Raw genomic sequence first — 22347 nt, 5'->3', positions numbered from 1 at the left:
GTGAATGCAGAGTATTTTTGGGGGAATGAATTCTAGCATTTTAAAGTAGAATTTGAAAAAAAAACACAAAAAACAAAAAACAGTTCTTTTGGAGCAAACAGCTGCTGCCATCCTCCCCGTCTGTGTTTAATTATTGCACAGTACAACAGTCCTTTGCTACACAACGATAGGATGCCATCAGAAGGAATGTGTGTACCTTAGTATGAAATTGCGAGCTTCCTTGAGCATGGTGCCCTACAAATGCCAGCATTGCTGTGTTTGCCTTAGAAAACTGAAAATAGCCAGCCCTGCCCCTGTAAATTTGCCTTGCTGCTTTGGGGTACTGTAGTACATAGTTTGGGAACCACCGGATTAGAAGTGGGTATTTTCCATTAGAATTTATGCACTGCAGGGTTAGTGGGAAGGACTTGAGGCATCAAGGTTGGGTCTGGTAAATTGAATGTATGTCCCCCAATAGACTCAGATGTTTTAGTGAAGTTTGTTACTTGTATTTCCAGCCTCCTTCCTGGAGGAGGTGTCACTGGAAGCAGATCTGATTTCTAGCCCAAAGGTATACAGAGTGGTCTGAACTCTGCCTGGGTCCCTGCTGTTTGTTGCCAGCGTGTGTTTGCTTGTGGTGCTGACTGGTGGTGGTTTCTCTCTGCTCGGATCTGTGAAAGAGGGCCAGTCTCTTCTGCCATTATGGAACTTTCCCTCCATCAGTAAGCTTCAAATGAATCCCTTCCTTCCATAGATGGCCTGATTTGGAAGTTCATTCTAGCACCATGGAGCTGACTACAATATTGGGTTTTATTTTATTTAAAAAATATTTAAGTGTGTGTGTGTGTGTGTGTGTGTGTGTGTGTGTGTGTGTGTGTGTGTGCATGCCTGCACTTGCACCAGAGTCTTTTATATCCGACTTTGCATGGGTGGCTGGGGTTCCCAACAGGATTTACAAGTAAGCATCTTTAACTACTGAGCCATTTGCCCAGCCCAAAGTTGGATTTTAATTCTCTACTATCCTCTCTCATTAAGTCTATGAGCTTTTCCCCTGGGCCTACAATTTGGGCATGCAGAGTTGAGTAGAGCAGGGTGCAGGAAGGAAACCACAGGCCAGGTTTCCCATGTAGAATGTCACTCCATCCTTCTGTTTTCTCCTGCATACACTTCTTTTTAAAAATATGTATGAGGGCTGGAGAGATGGCTTAGCAGTTAAGCGCTTGCCTGTGAAGCCTAAGGACCCCGGTTCGAGGCTTGATTTTCCAATATCCATGACAGCCAGATGCACAAGAGGGCACAGGCTTCTGAAGTTCGTCTGCAGTGGCTGGAGGCCCTGGTGCACTCATTCTCTCTCCCTCTCTCCCTACCCCCTCCCTCTTTCTCTCTCTCTGCCTCTTTTCTCTCTCTCTCTCTCTGTCACTCTTAAATAAATAAAAATGAACAAAAATATTAAAAATATGTATGAGGGCTGGAGATATGGCTTAGTGGTTAAGTGCTTGCCTGTGAGGCCTAAGGACCCCGGTTCAAGGCTTGATTCCCCAGGACCCATGTTAGGCAGATGCACAAGGGGGCACAAGCATCTGGAGTTCATTTGCAGTAGCTAGAGGCCCTGGCGTGCCCATTCTCTCTCTCCCTCTTTCTCTCTCTCTCTCTGTCATTCTCAAATTAATAAATAAAAATGAACAAAAAATTAAAAAATATGTATGGGTATTCATGTGTGCAGTAGGAGGGAGGGCTGCACTTCCGTGCGCCTGCACGTGAGGCCAGAGTACTACCTTGGGTGCTGTTACTCACGTACATTGTCCACCTGTTTTTGACACAGGGTCTTTCAATGGCCTACAACTACCAAGAAGGCTAGACTGGCCAGTGGGCCCCAGGAATCCTCCTGCCCCTGTCTTCCCAGCATTGAGATTACAGGCATGCACCACCACACCCAGCTTTTTTAAGTGGGTTCTAGGGATCAAACTTAGGTACTCACATTTCCAAGGCAAGTACTGAGCTGTCTCCCTAGCCCTGTGCTCGCTTTAGGACATAGCTCTGCTAGAGCAGCAAGAGAGGGCAGGGTGGCCATCCTTTGAAAGCCTATTGCAGCTTTTAGCCTTGACCTGTCTTGGTGCTTTCATGACGTCCCTGTAAGTAATGCAGCACCTTTTTAGATCTGAGACAGAATTTTGTCAGTTTCTTCCTGTCTTTGATTCCTTCACTATTGCTGCTGGACCATTTGCTTTCCATTTTCTTCTTAATAAAATAGCCATAGTGGTACACACCTTTAATCCCAGCCTTTGGGAGGCAGAGGTAGGAGGATTGCCATGAGTTTGAGGCCACCCTGAGATTACGTAGTGAATTCCAGGTCAGCCTGGGCTAAAGTGAGACCCTACCTCAAAAAACCAAAAAAAAAAAATATATATATATATATATATATATATATATATATATATATTTGTTTATGTGAGAGAGAAAGAACAGGCCTGCCAGGGCCTCCAGGCATTGCAAACGAGCTGCAGATGCATGAGCTACCCTGTGCATCTGGCTTAATTATGTGGGTCCTGGGGAATCAAACCTGGGTACTTTGGCTTTGCAGGCAAACACCTTAGCTGTCAAACCATCTCTCCAGCCCCCATTTTATTTCTTTTTTAAAAATTATTTTACTTACTTATTTGCAAGCAGAGGCAGATAGAAGAGAGACAGAAAGAATGGGGCCTCTAGCTGCTGCAAAGGAACTCCAGATTCCTTCTGCATTCTTTATGTTGGTCCCGGGGAATCAAACCCAGGTTGTTAGGCTTTGCAGACAAGTGCCTTAACTGCTGAGCCATCTCTCCAGCCCTGCTTTCCATTTTCTAAATTTTGTTGTTGTCTCACAGCTATAGTTGTTTGTTGTTCTTATTATCCTTTTGGTGTTTGCATGTTTTATTTATTTTTTTAGTCATTTTCTATAATTTGATGAGAGTAGCGGTAACATTATTTGACCTGCTATGTTTAGATAGACCTGGGAAGGTATTTAATCTTTGTGAACTTCCATTTGTTGATCTGTGAAGGTGGTGTGTGTGTGTGTGTGTGTGTGTTAGGTCCATAGTAAATAGAAGCTGCTAATGTTACAGACATAGCATTTGTTGCTTGACCAAACAAGACATGGAAATATGTAGGAAGTAGACAGACACATTTCTTTGTATGGTTGAGTCAGCTGGGTAAGACAGAGATTTTGGAAATGGTGGTTGGTGTTAGCTATTGACTTTGAAGTACTTCAGGTTAGCAAATTTATTATAAAAGGGGTTGGAAATTCTTGCTTGGTCCTGGGATGTGAGAGGGTGTAGGTGGACTTTAGGAATCACTGGTTTGTATAGCCCAGGAAGCCCTCATGTGGGAAGAGGAATGTATGTTAACATTGCAAGCTACCTTCAATGTGAGCTTGTTAGAAAAGAAGCCATCTGGATGAAGACAGCTGAGGACAGGAAGAGGAGAGAAAGGAGAGTATCTGTCAGAGTAGTTTTGTGGATGGTTAAATAAGAAGCATTTTTCAGGGGCAGGTGGAGGTGGCAGGATGTTCAGACCTAATAGAGGCAATAACGGATGATGGTGAGTCCTGACTAAGGCTTGAAGGCCCCACCTGTGCTCTTGGTTAAATGTATGGTATGTCCAAGAAACTTTCTCAAATGAGCCTCCATTTTTCTGGTTCGTTTACAAAAGGATGCATTCTTTGTGCCATGTAATTCCTGAGGGGAATCACTGCACTTACTAGCTGGACCTCAGGTGGTGACTGATCAGATGTAGCCTCACACAAAGCACTTTTCTCTTTACTCAATTTTAGGCTGTGTGTGCCTGAGGGCACTCATGAGGACTGAGAAGAAGCTGTTGAAGTGGCCAGTAGGCCTTCTCTTGTGACTTTTGGTGACATTCCATGGAATGGAGGTCTTGGGAGCCCATGTTTAGTGTGACTGAATTGAGAGTTATGCAGATAAATGGGGAAATGGGCAGTGGTGGACAGAGTAAGTCTAGGTTTGGAAAGCTTTCTTGCGAGAAGTCTGTTTCAGCACCTCAGCAAGGCAAAGTGGAGTCCCACTGATAGAGAAGTGTCAGTCATGTCCAGTAAATGGAACTTCATGAAGAGCTACCTGCAGTGTCTTATAGTGGACACTTATAGGTGACAGCTGTCTCCTGCATTGAATTTGGGAGCCTCTAATCTAGTTGAGTTCTATATGCCAAGCATAACAACTGCTCTCTTTGTGTTCTGGGAAGCCCCTGGTTCTCCTTTGCTGTGGCTTCTTGATGTTTGCATTTGGGTCTTCTCTGGGTTCCTACAGCTCTCTAGGCCCCTAGTTTTGCCTGCCCTAAATTAAAGACATTTACAACTGTAAGAGAGGCGTAGCAAACAGTGTTTTCTTAAGTTAAAACACATAGTTTTCAGATAAGAGTTGGTTTATTTTGCTGCTTTGATATATATCTTTTAATAATTTGAGAAAGAGAGAGGGGCAGAGGGAAAAAGGCAGATAGAGAAAGTGAGTATGTACATGCCAGAGCCTTCTACCCCTGGAAAGAACTCCAGATTCATGTGCCACTTTGTGCATCTGGCTTTATGTGGGTACTGGGGAATTGAACCTGGGCCACCAGGCTTTACAAGCAAGTGCCTTTAACCACTGAGCCATCTCTCCAGCCCTTGGTATATTTTTAATATACAAATTGATTCATTTCATAATTTGTTTTTCTTCCTGAAATACCCATCTATAATTGCCAGGTTGTTTTTTTTTTTTTTTTTTTTTTTTTGGTCTTGAAACAGTGTCTTGCTTTGTCACCCAGGCTGGCCTCAAAGTTGGAGTTCTCTTGCCTCAGCCTCTTGAGTGCTGAGATTACAGGCCTGGCCTACCACACCCAGTTACCCAGTATTTCTTGTGACATTTATCTGTTTGTTTGTTTTTTTTCCACATTATGTTGTCTTTCAACATGCAACTATAAAACTATCCCTTCTCTTTTTAAAAAATTATTTTAGTTATTTGTGAGCAGAAAATGGGTGAATCAGGGCCTCTTGCCACTGCAAATGAACTCCAGATGCATACCTTGTATTGTGTGCCTGGGTTTATATGGGTACAAGTAATTTAAAAAAAAGAACTATGTTTAATGCCTTTTACAGGTAAATGCCTTAGTGCAGGTAGATTATGCTTGACCCTCACAGAAATGAAATAAAGAACAAAAGTTTACCCTCACTTCCTGGGTCTTAGCAGTTTCCTGTGAGTAAGGCTGTTATTCATTGAATTATCAGTTCATGCTGAAAGCTTATAAAGTCCTGTGAGTGAGGGAGAGAAAGGGAAAATAGTGATGCTGAGTCAAGATGAAAAGTGGTGAGGGTACTAGGCAATATATAAACAAATTGCATGAGATAGAGAAATGATCATTTTTGAGGGTCTGAACTCCTATAAGAATCTGAAGACTAAAAGTTGTCCAGAACAAAGCTCCCCATGCAGTTCTAGGGGATGCCTCCTCCCTCAGGGTCATTTACAAACTGGCTTAACCACACTAAGTTTTCACTGTCCCATACAGTAACCATTAGTTTCGTACAGCACTTTAAACTGATTAAAATTAAAACGAAAAAATTGGGTTTGTTAAATGGACTAGCCACATTTCAGGTGTTTATTGGCCACATGTAGTTCTCAGTACTGATGTCCAACATTTTCAGCACCACAGAAAGCTGAGGGATCTTTTTTCTCTGTACTGCCACAATGGTGGAATGATATTCAGTTGCTAACTGAAGTGTTGTTTTTTTTTTTTTAATTTATTTGCAAGCAGAGAGAGAGAGAGGAGACAGAGAGAATCAGGGCCTCCAGCCACTGCAAACAAACTCCAAATGCATGTGCTCTCTTGTGCATCTGACTTATGTGGGTCCTGGGAAATTGAACCTGGGTCCTTTGGCTTTGCAGGCAAGCACCTTAACCATTAAGCCATCTCTCCAGCTTCCCCCCCACACACACTTTTAATATTTATTTGAGATAGAGATAAATGGGAATGCCAGGGCTTCTTTTATTTCTTTTTATTTTTTATTAAAAACTTCCATAATTATTAAAAAAATACCCCATGGTAATACCCTCCCTCCCCCAACTTTTCCCTTTGAAACTCCATTCTCTATCATATCCCCTCCCCATCTCAATCACTCTCTTTTATTTTGATGTCATGATCTTTTCCTCCTCTTATGATGGTCTTGTGTAGCTAGTGTCAGGCACTGTGAGGTCATGGATATCCAGGACATTTTATGTCTGGAGGGAGCATGTTGTAAGGAGTCCTACCCTTCCTTTGGCTTTTACATTCTTTTTGCCATCTCTTCCACATTAGACCCTGAGCCTTGGAAGGTGTGATAGAGATACTGCAGTACTGAGCACTGCAGTCATTTCTTTCCATCACCATGATACCTTCTGAGTGATCCCAAGGTCACTGCCATGTGAAAAGAGAAGATTCTCTACCAAAAGTGAGAGTAGCATTAATATAAGGGTGTGAACATTAACAGACGTGCTTACTGGGCAGTTTGATAAGCATAGTATATACATTTTGCCAGACAGCAGCAGATGTTACACCCCTAGGGCTCATGACTACCCCATTTTAAGTTTTCAGTATCAGGGATGTATTCCCTCCCATGGAGTGGGCCTCCAGTCCAATTAGAGGGCAGTTGGTTTCCCCCATAACAGACATGCCACTATTGCACCCGTTGGCTCATTTGGCCTGGCTGGACAAATATAAGGCTTGCAGTGTCCACTGTTGAGTATCTTTACTGGTGATTTCTCTTTCTCCCATTGAACTGCATTCAGAATGACTTCTTCCAGCTTTCTGTCAGCTGGTCTACATGGAGGAGGTTATCAGCTCAGTTCCAGCGGGATTTCTCAGTGGCCTTGCAGCCTAAGTATATGGAATCTTCAACAAATAGGGTCTTACCATCTATTCCTGGTGGGAAACCAAGGGCCTTGGCAAAGGCCTATAATGTTTTGGGGGGCCTCGGGGACCTCCCTGCCAGGGATTCTTGCTACTGCAGACCAACCCCAGACATATGGGCCACTTTGTGCATCTGGCTTTTCATAGGTACTGGGGAATTACCATGAGGCTTTGCAAGCAAGCACCTTTAACTGCTGAGCAATCTCTCCAACACCTTAAGTGAATCTTTTGCCCTTTTCTGCCCCTCCCTTCCTGCCCCTCCTACCACACCTACATACAAAGCTGCCTTGTTTGATGAACAATGAACATGTTTATAATTAGATGAGTCATCTTCTAAAGAGAGTACTTACTGGAATGAGTTATTTCAGTAGGATAGGTGCTCCAATAGGGACAGTGTGGCTTAATTTGCACAGGTGTTTTTGCTTTGCTTTAACATATTTGAGTTGCCCCTATCTGTGAAGTAGCACTAAGTACTTCACTAGATAATTTATTTCATCTGGTTTAGTCTTCCCTCCACCTTGGTCTAGTTCTATGGTATTTGTCTTAATCCTGGTTTATTTTTGTTTCCTTCTTGTCCTAGCCTCCAGTGAACTTCCTATACTTACTTCTTGTTCATATATTTCAGGACAATCAGAAAGCCTTTCGAAACAAACAATAGAACTAATTAGGTTGAGATACACCAAAATTAAGATATCATGATATATTAAAAAAAAAATTCCAAGCCAGGTGTGGTGGCCCACGCCTTTAATCCCAGCACTCGGGAGGCAGAGGTAGGAGGATCACTGTGAGTTCAAGGCCACCCTGAGACTACATAGTGTGTTCCAGGTCAGTCTAAGCTAAAGTGAGACCCTATCTCAAAAAATTCCAAGTGATTATAGGAATAATTTTGATATTATCTGCGTTTTTATTCCCTGTTCATTTCTTTGAACCTCTAGCTTTTTTTGTTCTTGCTTTTGACAGGATATCACTATGTAGCCATGACTGGCATTGAACCTGTATTTTTCCTGCCTCTGATTGCCAAGTATAGGGATTCCAGATTTATGTCATGATGCTTAACTTGAAGCTCAGCTTAAGCTGTGAAATGAAATGATAGGTATGCCTCTAATTAGGACATTCAGGGTGAATGAATGCAAAGGAAACTTGTGAATTTGGGAACACAAAACACCTTTCTATATTTAAACCAGAAGTGATAAATTGAATTTAAAATTTTGGAAGTGAGAATTACTAGTCAAGGGGTTGTAGAGTATGTGTTTCGGAATCCCAGGTTTTGAGAGGCAAATGACAGTCCTACTTTTGCTGTGGTACCTTACTAGAGAAATGTATTACTTTACAATGCTCGCACCCTCTTTGTTCCACATAATCAATGGTCACTTAAAGTGGTTTTTATCAGATGTGCAAGTAAGATTTTTTAAAGAATTATTTAAAAAAATATTTTATTTATTTATTTGAGCGAGAGACAGAAAGAGATGACGATGGAGAATGAGTGCGCCAGACCCTCTAACCACTGTAAATGAACTCCAGATGCATCACCACCTTGTGCATCTGGCTTTACGTGGGTCCTGGGAAATTGAACCTTGGTCCTTTGGCTTTGCAGGCAAGTGCCTTAACTGCTAAGCCATCTCTCCAGCCCTTTATAAGAATTTTTTTATTCCTTCCTGCACCTTTTGATATACCTCAAAAATAGAGGAAGTACTGACAGAGAAATAGAACTGTAATTACAAAAGTACTAATAGAATTAAAAAAAGGAAAGTTTGGCATGGTGGCACACACCTTTAATCCCAGCACTTGAGAGGTAGAGCTAGGAGGATCACCGTGAGTTTGATGCCACCCTGAAACTACATAGTGAATTCCAGGTCAGCCTTGACTAGAGTAAGACCCTACCTCGAAAAACCAATTTTTTTTTTTATTTTTATTTATTTATTTGAGAGTGACAGAGAGGAGGAGGAGGAGGAGGAGGAGGAGAGAGAGAGAGAGAGAGAGAGAATGGGCACGCCAGGGCTTCCAGCCACTGCAAACGAACTCCAGATGCGTGCACCCCTTGTGCATCTGGCTAACGTGGGTCCTGGGGAATCGAGCCTCGAACCGGGGTCCGTAGGCTTCACAGGCAAGAGCTTAACCGCTAAGCCATCTCTCCAGCCCCCAATTTTTTTTTTAAAGTAGTAAATGACTTATTTTAGCATTTGTTTGCATTTCACATTTGTAGAGCATTGTACCATATGTGATAGACTCTAATAGGACAGATGAACGAATGACTGTGTTGTGTATCCCCCCCCCAAGTTGACATTGTAATTGAGAAATAGACATATATACAACTCCAAAGTGCTAGAGCATGTGAGCAAATGAGAAAGTATAATAAAGGCGGAAATGGTAATAAGTTCTAGAAGAAAGATTAGGTTGCTATTTCAGGCTTCTTGTGTGAGGTGATCTAAACTAGGCCTCTGATGACTGATTCTCATAGCCTGTGAGGTAGGGAGGTGCCTCCTAGGCCAGGGTCACAATCCAAACAAAGATATGACTCCCAAATGTCAGAGATAGGTTTGGGTAGGAATGGTGAGTTGTTGAGATATATAGAACTGCAATAGGCTTCTGAGGATGGATAGCTTTTCAAATGCCACACTCAAAATCCTGTATGGAGGGAAGGGAATTACCATGGTTTATTGTCTATAATTATGGACGTGGCCAATAAAAGGTGGAAAAATCCTGTATAATAAAAAATGAAATAAATGAATGTTGTTATTTATAAGAATGAAGGCATAAGATCCATAATCAACAAAAATACTTATACATTTATATTAGAAAGTTATTATCTTTTTTTTTTGAGATGAGGTCTCATATAGCTCAGTCTGGCCTCAAACTCCGTATGTAGCCATGGATATGACCTTAACCTCCTGATTCTTTTACCTCCCACCTCCTGAGTGCTGGAATGAGAGATGTGTGGAACCATACCTGGCTTTATATGCTACTGGAGATGGAACCCAGGGCTTTATATATGATAGGCAAGTACTCCAGCTTGGGAATTATGTTCTTGATGTTTTGCATTTTACTCCAGGATTTATGGGAACATATGTGTTTAGAAGTCATCAGGGGGTTGGAGATGCCCAGGGAATAGGGTGCCATTTTGATAAACCATATATAGCAATTGCTGGTTTAAAAAATACAAAATAGAAAAGTTGGGGGCTGGAGAGATGGCTTAGTGGTTATGCACTTGCCTGTGAAGCCTAAGGACTCCAGTTCGAGGCTCCATTCCCCAGAACCCACGTAAGACAGATGTACAAGGTGGCCCACGTGTCTGGAGTTTGTTTGCAGTGGCTGGAGGCCCTGGCACACCCATTCTCTGTCTCTATCTGCCTCTTTCTCTGTCTGCCTGTTGGTCTCAAATAAATAAATAAAAATAAACAAAAAATTACAAAAAAAAAGAAAAAAGAGAAAAGTTGGGAAAAGGCTGGAGAGATTGCTTAGTGGTTAAGGTACTTGATTGAGAAACCTAAGGACCCAGGATTGATTCCCCAGAACCCAGGTAAGCCAGATGCACAAGGTGGCACATGTGTCTGGAGTTCCTTTGCAGTGGCTAGAAGCCCTGGTGCACCCATTCTCTATCTGCTGCTTCTCTCCCTCTCTCTCTCTCTCTCTCTCTTCTTTTTTTTTTTTTTTTTTTTTTTGGTTTTCGGAGATAGGGTCTCACTCTGTAGTGTCAAGGTGGCCTTGAACTCACAGTGATCCTCCTACCTCTGCCTTCCGAGTGCTGACTCCCTCTCAAATAAATCATTCAATAAATAAAATATTTTTTTAACTTCTCACTTTTCAAATATAGTTCAGAAGTTTTCAGTACATTCGCAAAGCTCTGCAACCATCACTGCTGGTTAATTCCAAAATATTTTAATCATCCCCCAGAGAAACTTTGTACCCAATAATAATCACTCTGTCACTCACCGTCACCCGTACCCAACCCATCAGTGCCCCTGAGACTACTCTTTCTTTGACTTTACCTATTCTGAACATTTTGGAAATATTCAATCATACAGTGTCTGGGTTTTGTTCCGGTTAGAACAATTTTTTTTCTTTTTTTAATTTTTTGTTTATTTTTATTTAGTTATTTGAAAGTGAGAGAGAGAGAAAGAGGCAGATAGAGAGAGAGAGAGAAAGAGAGAGAATGGGCGTGCCAGGGCTTCTAGCTACTGGAAACGAAGTCCAGATGAGTGTGCCCCCTTGTGCATCTGGCTAACATGGGTTCTGGGGAATTGAACCTCGAACTGGGGTCCTTAGGCTTCATAGGCAAGCGCTTAACTGCTAAGCCATCTCTTCAGCCCCAATTTTTTTCTTTTTAAAATATTCTATTGTTTATTTTTTTAATCTATCTATTTAATTGAGAGAGAGGGAAAGAGAATGGACGTGACAGGGTCTCCAGCCACTGCAAACGAACTCCACGTGCATGTGCCACCATGTGCATCTGGCTTATGTGTGCACTGGGGAACTGAACCTGGGTCCTTTGGCTTTGCTGGCAAGCACCTTAATAACTAAGCCATCTCTCCAGCCCAGAACAATGTTTTAGAGGTGCATCCATTGAGTACTATATGGATATGCTGTATTTTTATTTTTGAAAATTTATTTTAGAGAGAAGGGGGTGTGAAGGGGGAGGAAGAGAAAAAGGGAAAGAAAATGAATGGGTGCACTAGGACCTCTTATCACTGCAAATGGAATTCCAGACACATGTATCATTTGTGCATCAGGTTTTACAAGAAAGCACCTTTAACCATTCATATACAAGCTTTTATGTTAACATTCTTCTCCCCTCCTTCCCTCTCTCCCTTCCTTTTAGTCTGTTTTGTTGCTATGTGTTTGCTTTGTAAAGCTCTAGTACACTAGTATGGAACTTACACGAAGTCTAGGCTGACTCTCACATTCCATCCTCCTGTCCCAGCCTCTTGAGTGCAAGGATTAAAGACATGCCCCACCCTACCCTGCGTAACACACATTTCCAGTTCTTTTAGGTATACACCTAGGAGAGAAATTGTTGGGTCATCTGATAATTCAATGTTGAACTTTTTGAGGAATTGGCAAACTATTTCATGTTGTCAGTGTACCCTTTTACAGTTCCTTCCAGTAGTATGAGGGTTCCTACTTTCACCTGATTTTTGTCCTTGTTTTACTGTTTGTTTTACTTTGAATCATTTTAGTGACTGTCAAGGATTATTTCCTTATAGTTTTGATTTGCACTTCCCTACTGGTAAATGATGTTTCAGTTTTTCCCATTTCAAATTAACTATTTGACATTTTTTATTTTTTAAGATTTTTATTTATTTGCAAGGAGAGGGAGAAATGTATTGAGAATGGGAATATCAGGGCCTCCTGCAAGTGCAAATAAAATCCAGATGAATGTGCCACTTTGTGCATCTGGCTTTATGTGAGTACTGGGGAATTGAACCCAGGCTGACAAGCTTTGTAAGCCAACACTTTTTGTTTCTTTTCGAGGTAGGGTCTCACTCTAGCCCAGGCTGACCTGGAATTCACTATAGGGTCTCAGGGTGGCCTTGAACTCATGGCGATCCTTCTACCTCTGCCTCCTGAGTGCTGGGATTAAAGGCATGCACCACCACACCCGGCTGTAAGCAAGCACTTTTAACCACAGACCCATGCATAATTTGTAAAAAAAAATTTCTCCCATTTTGAGATTTTTTTTAAAACTTGACAGTATCCTTTTTTGCTTGTTTATTTAGTTATTTATTGAGGTGCGGTCTCACTCTAGCCCAGACTAACCTGGAATTGACTATGTAGTTTCAGGTTGGCCTTGAACTCACAGCCATCTTCCTACCTCTGCCTCCTGGGAGTGCTGGGATAAAAGGCATGCACTAGAAGCCAGGTATGGTGGTGCTTGCCTTTAATCCCAATGCTCGGGAGGCAGAGGTAGGAGGATCACCATGCCTGGCTGAGAATGTCTTTTGAAGCACTAAACTTTTTAATTTTGATGTAATTCTTCTACTGCTTTTGATTTTGGCATCACATTGAATCTAATCTAATATTTTCCCTTCCTCCTTTTTTTTCTTGTATTTTTTTTGGGGGGGGGATGAGGAGGCAAGTTCTCACTGTAGCCCAGGCTGGCCTTGAATTTACAGCCTTAGTCTTCTGAGTACTGGGATTACAGGTATGAGCCACTATGCCCACCAGATTCTCACTTTCAATATGTGAGCTACTGAAAAATTCAGAAAGTGGTATCCTTGATGATTGGTAGAGATTTGAGGGAAATTTAAAAGAAAATGATTTCATTTCATCTGTAGCATTCAATTAAGCAAATCTTTACAATGAAAACAAAGCTTTAAAAAGACACTTGATATTGAGAAGTGTGGTTTTGCAAACAAATTAGAACTTGGATGATCAAATTCAATATTGATTATCTAGGTTTTCGTACAGACTTTACTACCTGGGAGTTTACGTGATGCAATTCCAGTTCTCCACATATGCTCCTACAGCCCATGTCTTCTTATCTTCTTCAGAGCATTCCATACTTAGGTATCTGAGGAGCTTCCATTTATCTAGCTAAACATTTTTACATAGCTTCATTTTCTTTGTTTTTGGAGAAAGGTGGTTTTAGTATAGACTTTGGGGAGGGGGGCTAAAATCTTTAACAACCGAAGAAAGTATGGACACTTTTATAGTAGAAGAATACATATACATGTACTATGAATGTTTTTAACAAGCATGTTTGGTTTCTGTTAGGCATAATAAGTATGCTGATTACCAAATAGCAGATGGCAAATGCTAGCAATGTGGGGGAAGAGGATTTGGCTAGAGATGCAGTTGTTCAGGAGGGGCCTAGTTCTAGCTGCATCGGCAAAGGGGAGTAAGGCTAGCTAGTACCAAGAAGAGGGGCTCAACGGGAGTGGGGCAGGCAAGGAGAAGCTGGATTTCATGACAGCCAGCTTGTTGGAGGATCAAATGTTAGGCATAGTTGAACCAATTCCTTGTTCATTCCTAAATCCACTGGCAATGTAGGAGCAGAAGGCATCCATCCCAATTCTGCCTGAATACTTCTTCCTCCTGTCACTTGTAGCTCACTTGCCTATTGCAGCCAGTTACCTTTCTGGGCTCTGAGTCTTGTATTGCTGAAGGAATTTCAATGGCTTTTCTTAATCCTCAGGTCCATATAGAAATGCTTCCTGTAAACCAGGTGTGGTGGCACACCCTTTAATCCCAGCACTCAGGAGGCAGAGTTAGGAGGATTGTCATGAGTTCAAGACCACCCTGAGACTACATAGTAAATTCCACGTTGGCCTGAGCTAGAGTGAAACCCTACCACTAAGAAAAAAAAAAATCCTTCCTGTAGCTTCCACCCTGCCTGCTACAGGCCCCTCTCCCCAGTCCATCTCCTGGGTTCCCTCCTCCTCTCCGACCTACATCAGGGTCTCCCAGTTCATGCCAGGGTCAGGCTTCCTATGCAGACCCATGCATGTGTTGGTCCCACTTCTGGTTCTGTTGTTCTCTCCCCAGTTCTTTCTTCTTCCTGCTGAGCTTCCCTGCTTCCCCTCGGTCAAGTCCCCTTCCTTTGGAGTCAGATGTTGTTTAGGGCTTCATCCTAAGCAGCTAAAGCAGTCATCAAGACATGGTTGGAACACACGACACTGGAAACCTAAGTGTGATGTCTCATTAACACAGTGGAACAGAACCTGCTTCTCCTTTTGCATTGGAAGGTATTGTCTTTTTCTTAACCGCAGCTCAGCAGGTGAAATAGGTGGTTTCTGTTACAGGATCATGTCACATGCAAATTATTCTCTCAGATGGCTGGAATCACACTCAGGTCCATGAGCTATGCAAGGCTTGGTCTGATTAAGGGAACCCCAAGTTTGCATATTGTGCCTCACAACTCAGCAAGGGAAATGGGCATTCTGCACTATTTTAAGTTGTTTAAATTTATTTTTTTAATTTATTTATTTATTTTGGTTTTTTGAGGTAGGGTTTCACTTTAGCTCAGGCTGACCTGGAATTCACTATGGAGTCTCAGGGTGGCCTTGAACTCACAGGGATCCTCCTACCTCTGCTTCTCAAGTGCTGGGATTAAAGGTGTGCGCCACCACGCCCGGCTGTTCTTTTATTTTTGGCTTAGTGCAGACAGTTGTACTTTATACTGTGTGCCTCACAGTCGTGCACAGGTGTCACTGTCACCCAGGGCAGGGTTATGTGTGAGCTGCGTCATGAGGTGCTCACTGACAACTTACTGAAAAACTGCGTTCACCCGCCCTGGACAGCCCTGGGCTTCTGTGGGTTAGAGACATGTACAAACATTTGACTCTCATTTTAACCATGCTATAAAACACAGACCCTCAAATGTGTTTCATACTAAATATCGGCAGGTTGGACTACTAGTTCTGTGGAGCTGACTTATGCAGATCTCGAAATAAAGCAAACAGCTGAAGAACTTAATTTTCATTACACCTGTAACAAGGACAGTAAAATGCACAGAAAAGCAAAGCAGAAGCATTTACTATTGAAGTAGCCCAGAGGATTAGGGGCCTGGCCCTGAGAGGCACGCTCGCTTCTTTGACCAGCTGTGTGAGCTTGAGCAGCAGATTAACCTCTGTCAGAGTCTGCATCTTCATCAGCAGTGGGAGTAAGAAGAGATTGTAATGCAGGGTCACAGGTTCAATCATTGGTAGCTGCTGCTCGTATGTTATACTTAACCCAAAATGACAGTTTAAAAAGTTACAGGTTTTAATTGATTGAATTTATAAGCCAAGGATTGCTTGATGTAAGCTCTACCAAAATGCCCTTTAAAAAAGTGTGATGGGGACCTGGAGAGATGGCTTAGCAGTTAAACACTTGCCTATGATGCCTAAGGACCCCTATTCGAGGCTCAATTCTCCATGACCCACGTTAGCCAGATGCATAAGTGATCGCACGCATCTGGAGTTCGTTTGCAGTGGCTGGAGGCCCTGGTGCGCCTATTCTCTCCCTCTCTCTCACTCTCAAATAAATAAATAACAATAAGAAAAAAAAAGTTCTTTTTAAAGTGTGATGGGGGCTGGTGAGTTGGCTTAGCAGTTAAGGCATTTGCCTGCAAAGCCAAAGGACCCAGGTTCTATTCCCCAGGACCCATGCTAACCAGATGAACAAGGTGGCACATGCATCTGAAACTTGTTTGCAGTGGCTGGGGGGCGTGGTGTGACCATTCTCTCTCTCTCTCCCTATTTCTCTCTGTCAAGTAAATAAATAAAAATATATATATTTTAAAAGCATGATGGGGCTGGGCATGGTGGGGCACGCCTTTAATCCCAGCACTTGGGAGGCAGAGGTAGGATGATCACCAAGAGTTCAAGTCTACCCTGAGACTACAGAGTGAATTCCAGGTCAGCGTGGGCTAGAGTGAGACCCTACCTCCAAAAACAAACAAACAAACAAAGCATGATGGGGTGGTGGTGAAACCATTGGTTTATATCAGGAGATATACTTTAGCACAGTTCCACATAGGCCTTACTGGGAAACCTTCAAAGTGAATTTTCTCATTTGGCTTGCATATATTTTTTTCTATCTGTAGCTCTTGCTGAAGTTTGATGTGAAACAAGTGGCCATAAAAAGAACCTGAGTGGGCATGGTGGTGCACCCCTTTAATCCCAGCTCTTGGGAGGCAGACATAGGATTGCCATGAGTTTAAGGCCACCCTGAGACTACGTAGTGAATTCCAGGTCAGCCTGGGCTACAGCAAGACCCTACCTCAAAAACAAACAAACAAACAAAAAGAACCTGTCTGTAAAGCTGCTTGTTAAAGACTTCTTTGTGTTTTCATTCCACAGAAAATTGCTGTACTCCTAATGAGCCTGGCACTGTGGTACATTTGTGTGCCATCATCTGAGTGAATTTTTTCAGCGACCCTTTGAGGTGGGTACTGTTGTTGCTATTGTTCCTATGAGGTTTCAGAATGCTAAACAGCCACCAAAAAAGGTTTCAGTATATTAATTAAGCTCAAGCATCCTAGGCACTGTGCTCTGGCCTTGTTGATATTAGGAACAAGTTCTCCTGCCTGGCTGTGTGCTCTTACTTGCTCTTAATGGAGTTGGCAATTTTGCTTTGAAGCTTCCTGACACTGTGTGACCTCCAGGCTTAGCCTCACTCTTACTAGGTCACATTGGCGCTTTTCTCTTCCATGACATCTCTGTTTTCCTTATGTTATCTTTATTCCCTGGAAGATTATTATTATTGGTTATTCTCAGACACCCAAAATTTGGGCACATTTTAAAGGAATAATGGCATGTAATATATGATAAATATGATGTATAGAAATATAACTTTATGGCTTTCTCTGCATGTGAAGATTAACTTAATTCTTTTTCACTCTTTGAATTATGAAAACAAGTTGGACCTGCTGCCATTTCCTGTAATCCTAGGGAGCCTGAGGCAGGAAGATCACAAGCTCAAAGCCAGCCTGGGCAACTTAGAACCTGTCTCAAAATAAGTAAAAAGAGGGTTGGGGTTATATTTTAATGCTGTCATGTTTGTGAGCATACACAAGGCCCTGGGCTCAAGCCTCAGTACCATAGGGAAAAAAAAATATATGAAAACAAGCTGGGTGTGGTGGCACACACCTTTAATCCCAGCACTAGGGAGGCAGAGGTAGGAGAATCGCTGTGAGTTTGAGGCCACCCTGAGACTCCATAGTGAATTCAGGTCAGCCTGGCCTATAGTGAAACCCCACCACGAAAAACCAAAAAAAAAAAAAAAAAAAAAAAAAAAGTTCATGAGCTTTCTGATTTTTTATTTTATTTATTTATTTATTTTTACAGATAATGATGCTTGGACTGAACTACTAAGGTAAGGTTCATGACCTGTGTGTAATGTTTTCCTTATTTGGATATGTTTGGAAGCTTAGCTATATTACTTAACCTTGGTGAAGAGTTTTGCCTTTGCACAGTGATTCTGGCTATGCAATATGAGTGTTCACATTACATATTTAGTTAAATTTAAAAACTAACATACTAGTACACTTTTACTCATTTGTTGTGTGCAAAAGGAATTCCAGTCTACTGTTTTGACAAAGGAACAGGGAACATTTTTTTTTTTTAATTTTTGAGGTAGAGTTTCACTCTAGTCCAGGCCTACCTGGAATTCACTATGTAGTTTCAGGGTAGCCTCGAACTCACAGTGATCCTAACTCTGCCTCCCGAGTGCTGGGATTAAAAGCGTGTGCCACCATTCCCCACTGAGGAAACATTTTTCACATCTATAAGATCATTGTGACTGTGTTAGTAAGATTTAATGAGGCTGGATTCTGCTAGATGTCAGTGGGAACCAAAATGGTTTGTATACTTATAATACCCATGTATACATATATTTTTAATATTTTATTTTTATTTATTTGAGAGAGAGAATGGGGTGTGCCAGGGCTTCCAGCCACTGCAAATGTACTCCAGATGTGTGTGTCCCCTTATGTATCAGGCTAACATGAGTCTTGGGGAATCAAACCTGGGTCCTTTGGCTTTGCAGGCAAACGCATTAACCACTAAGCCATCCCTCCAGCCCACACCAATGTATATTTGTATTCAACTCTAAGGTTATAATCAAAGAGATGGTCATGTCTATTAATTATGGTATAAAAAGGTCCATATATTCTCAAATAGGAATATCTGGGGGGACCCCCAAATGATACGTATGAAAAGTAAAATCTTACACCCTACTTCTTGGTACAAACATAAGATTTCTGTGGTCTAATTAATGTCTAAAAATAGGAAATCTATGGAAAAAGAAAGAATTTGAAGATTTAAAAAATTCAGTGCCATACAAAATTTTCTCTCTGGTATGGAAATTAGATTAGCAGACTTATACACTAGGTTGACTATGATAAACTATGATTATGCAATCTGTTTTCCCTCAACAGACCTTGGGACTTTTGTGTTTCTCTTTGAGAAAACTTGTGTGACAGGAACAACAATGAGGGAGCTGCTGGGGAAGGGTTCCAGTGGAGGCAGTGATCATGCTGATCAAGTCTGAGGGCACAGTGCTGATGTGTAACTTGATTTTCCTTCACAAATTTTAATATACTTCAAGCAGACAAATCTGGGAAAGGTGGAGCATGTCTTTAGTCCAAGCGCTCATGGGAGGCTGAGGTAGGAGGATTGCTGTGAGTTTGAGGCCACCCTGGGCTTAGAAAAGAGACATGTAGTACTTTTTATTTATTTATTTTGGTTTTTTTTTCGAGGTAGGGTCTCCCTCTAGCCCAGGCTGACCTGGAATTCACTATGGAGTCTCAGGGTGGCCTCGAACTCACGGTGATCCTCCTACCTCTGCCTACCAAGTGCTGGGATTAAAGGCGTGAGCCACCACGCCCGGCATGTAGTACTTTTTATTTTTATTTTTTAAATTTTTTGTCCATTATTTATTTATTTATTTGAGAGCGACAGACACAGAGAGAAAGACAGATAGAAGGAGAGAGAGAGAATGGGCGTGCCAGGGCTTCCAGCCACTGCAAACGAACTCCAGATGCGTGCGCCCCCTTGTGCATCTGGCTAACGTGGGACCTGGGGAACCGAGCCTCGAACCGGGGTCCTTAGGCTTCACAGGCAAGCGCTTAACTGCTAAGCCATCTCTCCAGCCCTATGTAGTACTTTTTAATATTTACAGGTTGAATGATATGTTTTGATTCAATATAATAAGACAAAGGAGAGTAGAAGTTAGGGAAAAAACAGGACTTGTATACATTAATAATTGGCAGAGATGAGGCTACGTGCAGTTCACTGCATTTTTCTTACTCAGAAGTTCTGTGTATGTTAACATAAAAAAAAAACATTGAAGACATGGGCTGGAGGGTAAATAAATAAATCTTTTTTTTAAAAGCTAGAAACATTAAGTAGAAGTAGTACTTCCAGTCAGCATATCTGTTGATAGGCATCAGAAAGTTCATCCCTACACGCTGGCACCTGTAGTGAGGGACGTTTTTAATCCTGCCCCTAGATTTGTCTATAAAGAGTATGCATAATTTAATAGCACATTTGCATTTAAGATCTATTTCATTTCACCACACACACCTAAAGGTACAGCTTAATATTTGCCAAGTGCTAGAGCTGCCCAAAGGAGTCTTATGAGTATAATGCACTCAATTATATGGAAAAGTCTGATGCTTCTGACATTGATTTTTAGCACCTCAAAATCATTTTCTTAATCAGGAGAATAAACTCCATGTTCTCAGTTGGTTTTATTTCATAGCCACATCACCGTGCTTCTGGAAGTCTCTGGCTTTCCTAAGTCACAGCACCTGTGAAGGGTTAGTAGCCTTCCCTGAAAACTAGAGGGAACTAAAGAGTTAACAACTAACCTTAAGATTAGAAAGCCATAAAGAACAGAGTCATCCAGTCCTCCCTAGACAATTCTCCAACAAAGCCTATTCTGAGCAAGGATACAAATAACTGTAATGCCTTATCTGCTTCCCTTGGGCCTGCAGCTGATTCGGTCTATTTGTCTTAGGATCCTCCTTATAAGTTTGAACCCCAGCCTGACCCAGTGCTTCAGCCTTCATCTTGTGGGAAGGCTGCTACCCCTAACTGTACCTCCCAGTAAACACTCTGTCTGTAGAGATCAAGTCCAGTGTTCTCTTTCGCTTTTCTCTTACACTTTCCTTATAACCTGTGTCTTGAGGTAGGATGGGCAGTAGTGAAAATCCATGGCAGGAGGAGCATCATCAAGGAACACCATCCTTGGGCAAAGGGGCTGTTGAAGTTGTAAAGGAACCTATGGCCTTTGGAATCTTACCACATCTTTAACAAATGATGACTGGGGCTATTGTGAGCACCTATTATAGTGATGGTTCAGGGCAAGTTCTTTGGGGTGACCCTTGGTCTGGAGTACCAGTTTCAGAAAGGGGCAGTGCGCGCCCTCAACAGCTCTTCTATAGAATAATGGTGAGATAGGGGCTGATCCATGCCTAAGTGACAACTGGGCTGTATGTTTTATTTCACTTAAATGCTGTTACTATTAGAATTTTGTAGTGGATGGCTCAGATATAAAGAAATGTAATGGTGCCTTTCTATTTTACAGGGTTCTGAAGTGAAAAGTCCTAACAGTGATAATGGCAGGAAAATCATCACTTTTTAAAGTAATTCTCCTTGGAGATGGTGGAGTTGGGAAGAGTTCTCTTATGAACAGATATGTAACCAATAAGTTTGATGCCCAACTCTTCCATACAATAGGTGTGGAATTCTTAAATAAAGATTTGGAGGTGGATGGACATTTCGTTACCATGCAGATTTGGGATACAGCTGGTCAAGAGCGATTCCGAAGTCTGAGGACACCATTTTATAGAGGTTCTGATTGTTGCCTGCTTACTTTCAGTGTCGATGATTCACAGAGCTTCCAGAATTTGAGCAACTGGAAGAAAGAATTTATATATTATGCCAATGTAAAAGAGCCAGAAAGCTTTCCTTTTGTGATTTTGGGCAACAAGGTCGATATAAGTGAACGGCAGGTGTCTTTAGAAGAAGCCCAAGCCTGGTGCAGGGACAACGGTGACTATCCTTACTTTGAAACAAGTGCAAAAGATGCCACCAATGTTGCAGCAGCCTTTGAGGAGGCAGTTCGAAGAGTTCTGGCTACTGAAGATAGGTCAGATCACCTGATTCAGACAGACACCGTCAACCTGCACCGAAAGCCCAAGCCCAACTCATCTTGCTGTTGATCACTAAAGATACTGTCAGTGCATTCTAACCAACTCACACATGCACAAACAGTAAGCATGAGGGTGGGTATGAGTAGTGTCTGCAGCAATGTTCATCTACTAATAAAATTCAATTAGTGCATATTTGCTGCTTCATTAGTTGGTGGGAGAAGGGGCACATTCACTATGGAAGAATCTATTTACTCAGTAATGGTATCTTACATTTATACATTGTAATGGTTATCTAATGTTCCTTTAATTTAAAACATTAGAGCTAATAAATAAGATGACCAAGAATTTAATTGTAATTCAAACATAAACTTGACTATTCTAGAAGTTAGACTTAGATTCCCCCCCCCCCGGAAAATGGAGAACTACTTTTATATGTGTATATTTTTATGTAATTAGCATTCTATTCTTGGTTCAGGGAAATCAATTCCTACAGCAATAATATTAAAGATTAAAATCTGATGTGTTTATGGTTGCATTGCTTTTTTTGATGTGATGGTTGGTCTTACCTAGACAAGATGAACACTATGGAAAAAGCAGTAAGTAGGGAACCAAGCAGGTGGTGCCTGTGGCAGCAGAAGTCCTGACGAGCACTTGTCCAGTCTCCTAGGCAGCAAGCAGATGGATGTGGGGGGGGGGACTGTAAGTTATGCTTCATTGCCCAGGGGAAGGAGGCCCTGATGGTACTGGAGTTACCATATGGTTTTTTTTGCCATTGACTGTCCTTTCAGTATGAATGCATAGCCTTTTGTGATAAAATCGTATTATGAATAGGCACATTCATTGCTGAACTTGCAGAACATATAAAGGTGTATTTTACCATTGAA

The 22347-nt window shown here is 41.8% G+C and overlaps 1 protein-coding gene across 2 annotated transcripts in view; it reads left to right on the top strand.

The window, feature by feature from the left end:
* Rab9a (RAB9A, member RAS oncogene family) overlaps nt 1–21982 on the top strand; it is a 30265-nt gene extending 8283 nt beyond the window's left edge. For both annotated transcript variants that reach the window (XM_045140454.1, XM_004671442.3), the window contains exons 2-4: nt 16665–16749; nt 17652–17679; nt 20896–21982. In XM_045140454.1, the coding sequence (XP_044996389.1) occupies nt 20927–21532 (606 nt within the window). In that variant the 5' untranslated portion in view covers nt 16665–16749; nt 17652–17679; nt 20896–20926 and the 3' untranslated portion in view covers nt 21533–21982. The remainder of the gene's footprint in view (nt 1–16664; nt 16750–17651; nt 17680–20895) is intronic.
* Nucleotides 21983–22347: the final 365 nt, after the last annotated feature.

Source organism: Jaculus jaculus, chromosome X, assembly GCF_020740685.1.
Source record: "Jaculus jaculus isolate mJacJac1 chromosome X, mJacJac1.mat.Y.cur, whole genome shotgun sequence".
Taxonomy (NCBI): domain Eukaryota; kingdom Metazoa; phylum Chordata; class Mammalia; order Rodentia; family Dipodidae; genus Jaculus; species Jaculus jaculus.
This window is presented reverse-complemented; position numbering and strand designations above follow the sequence as displayed.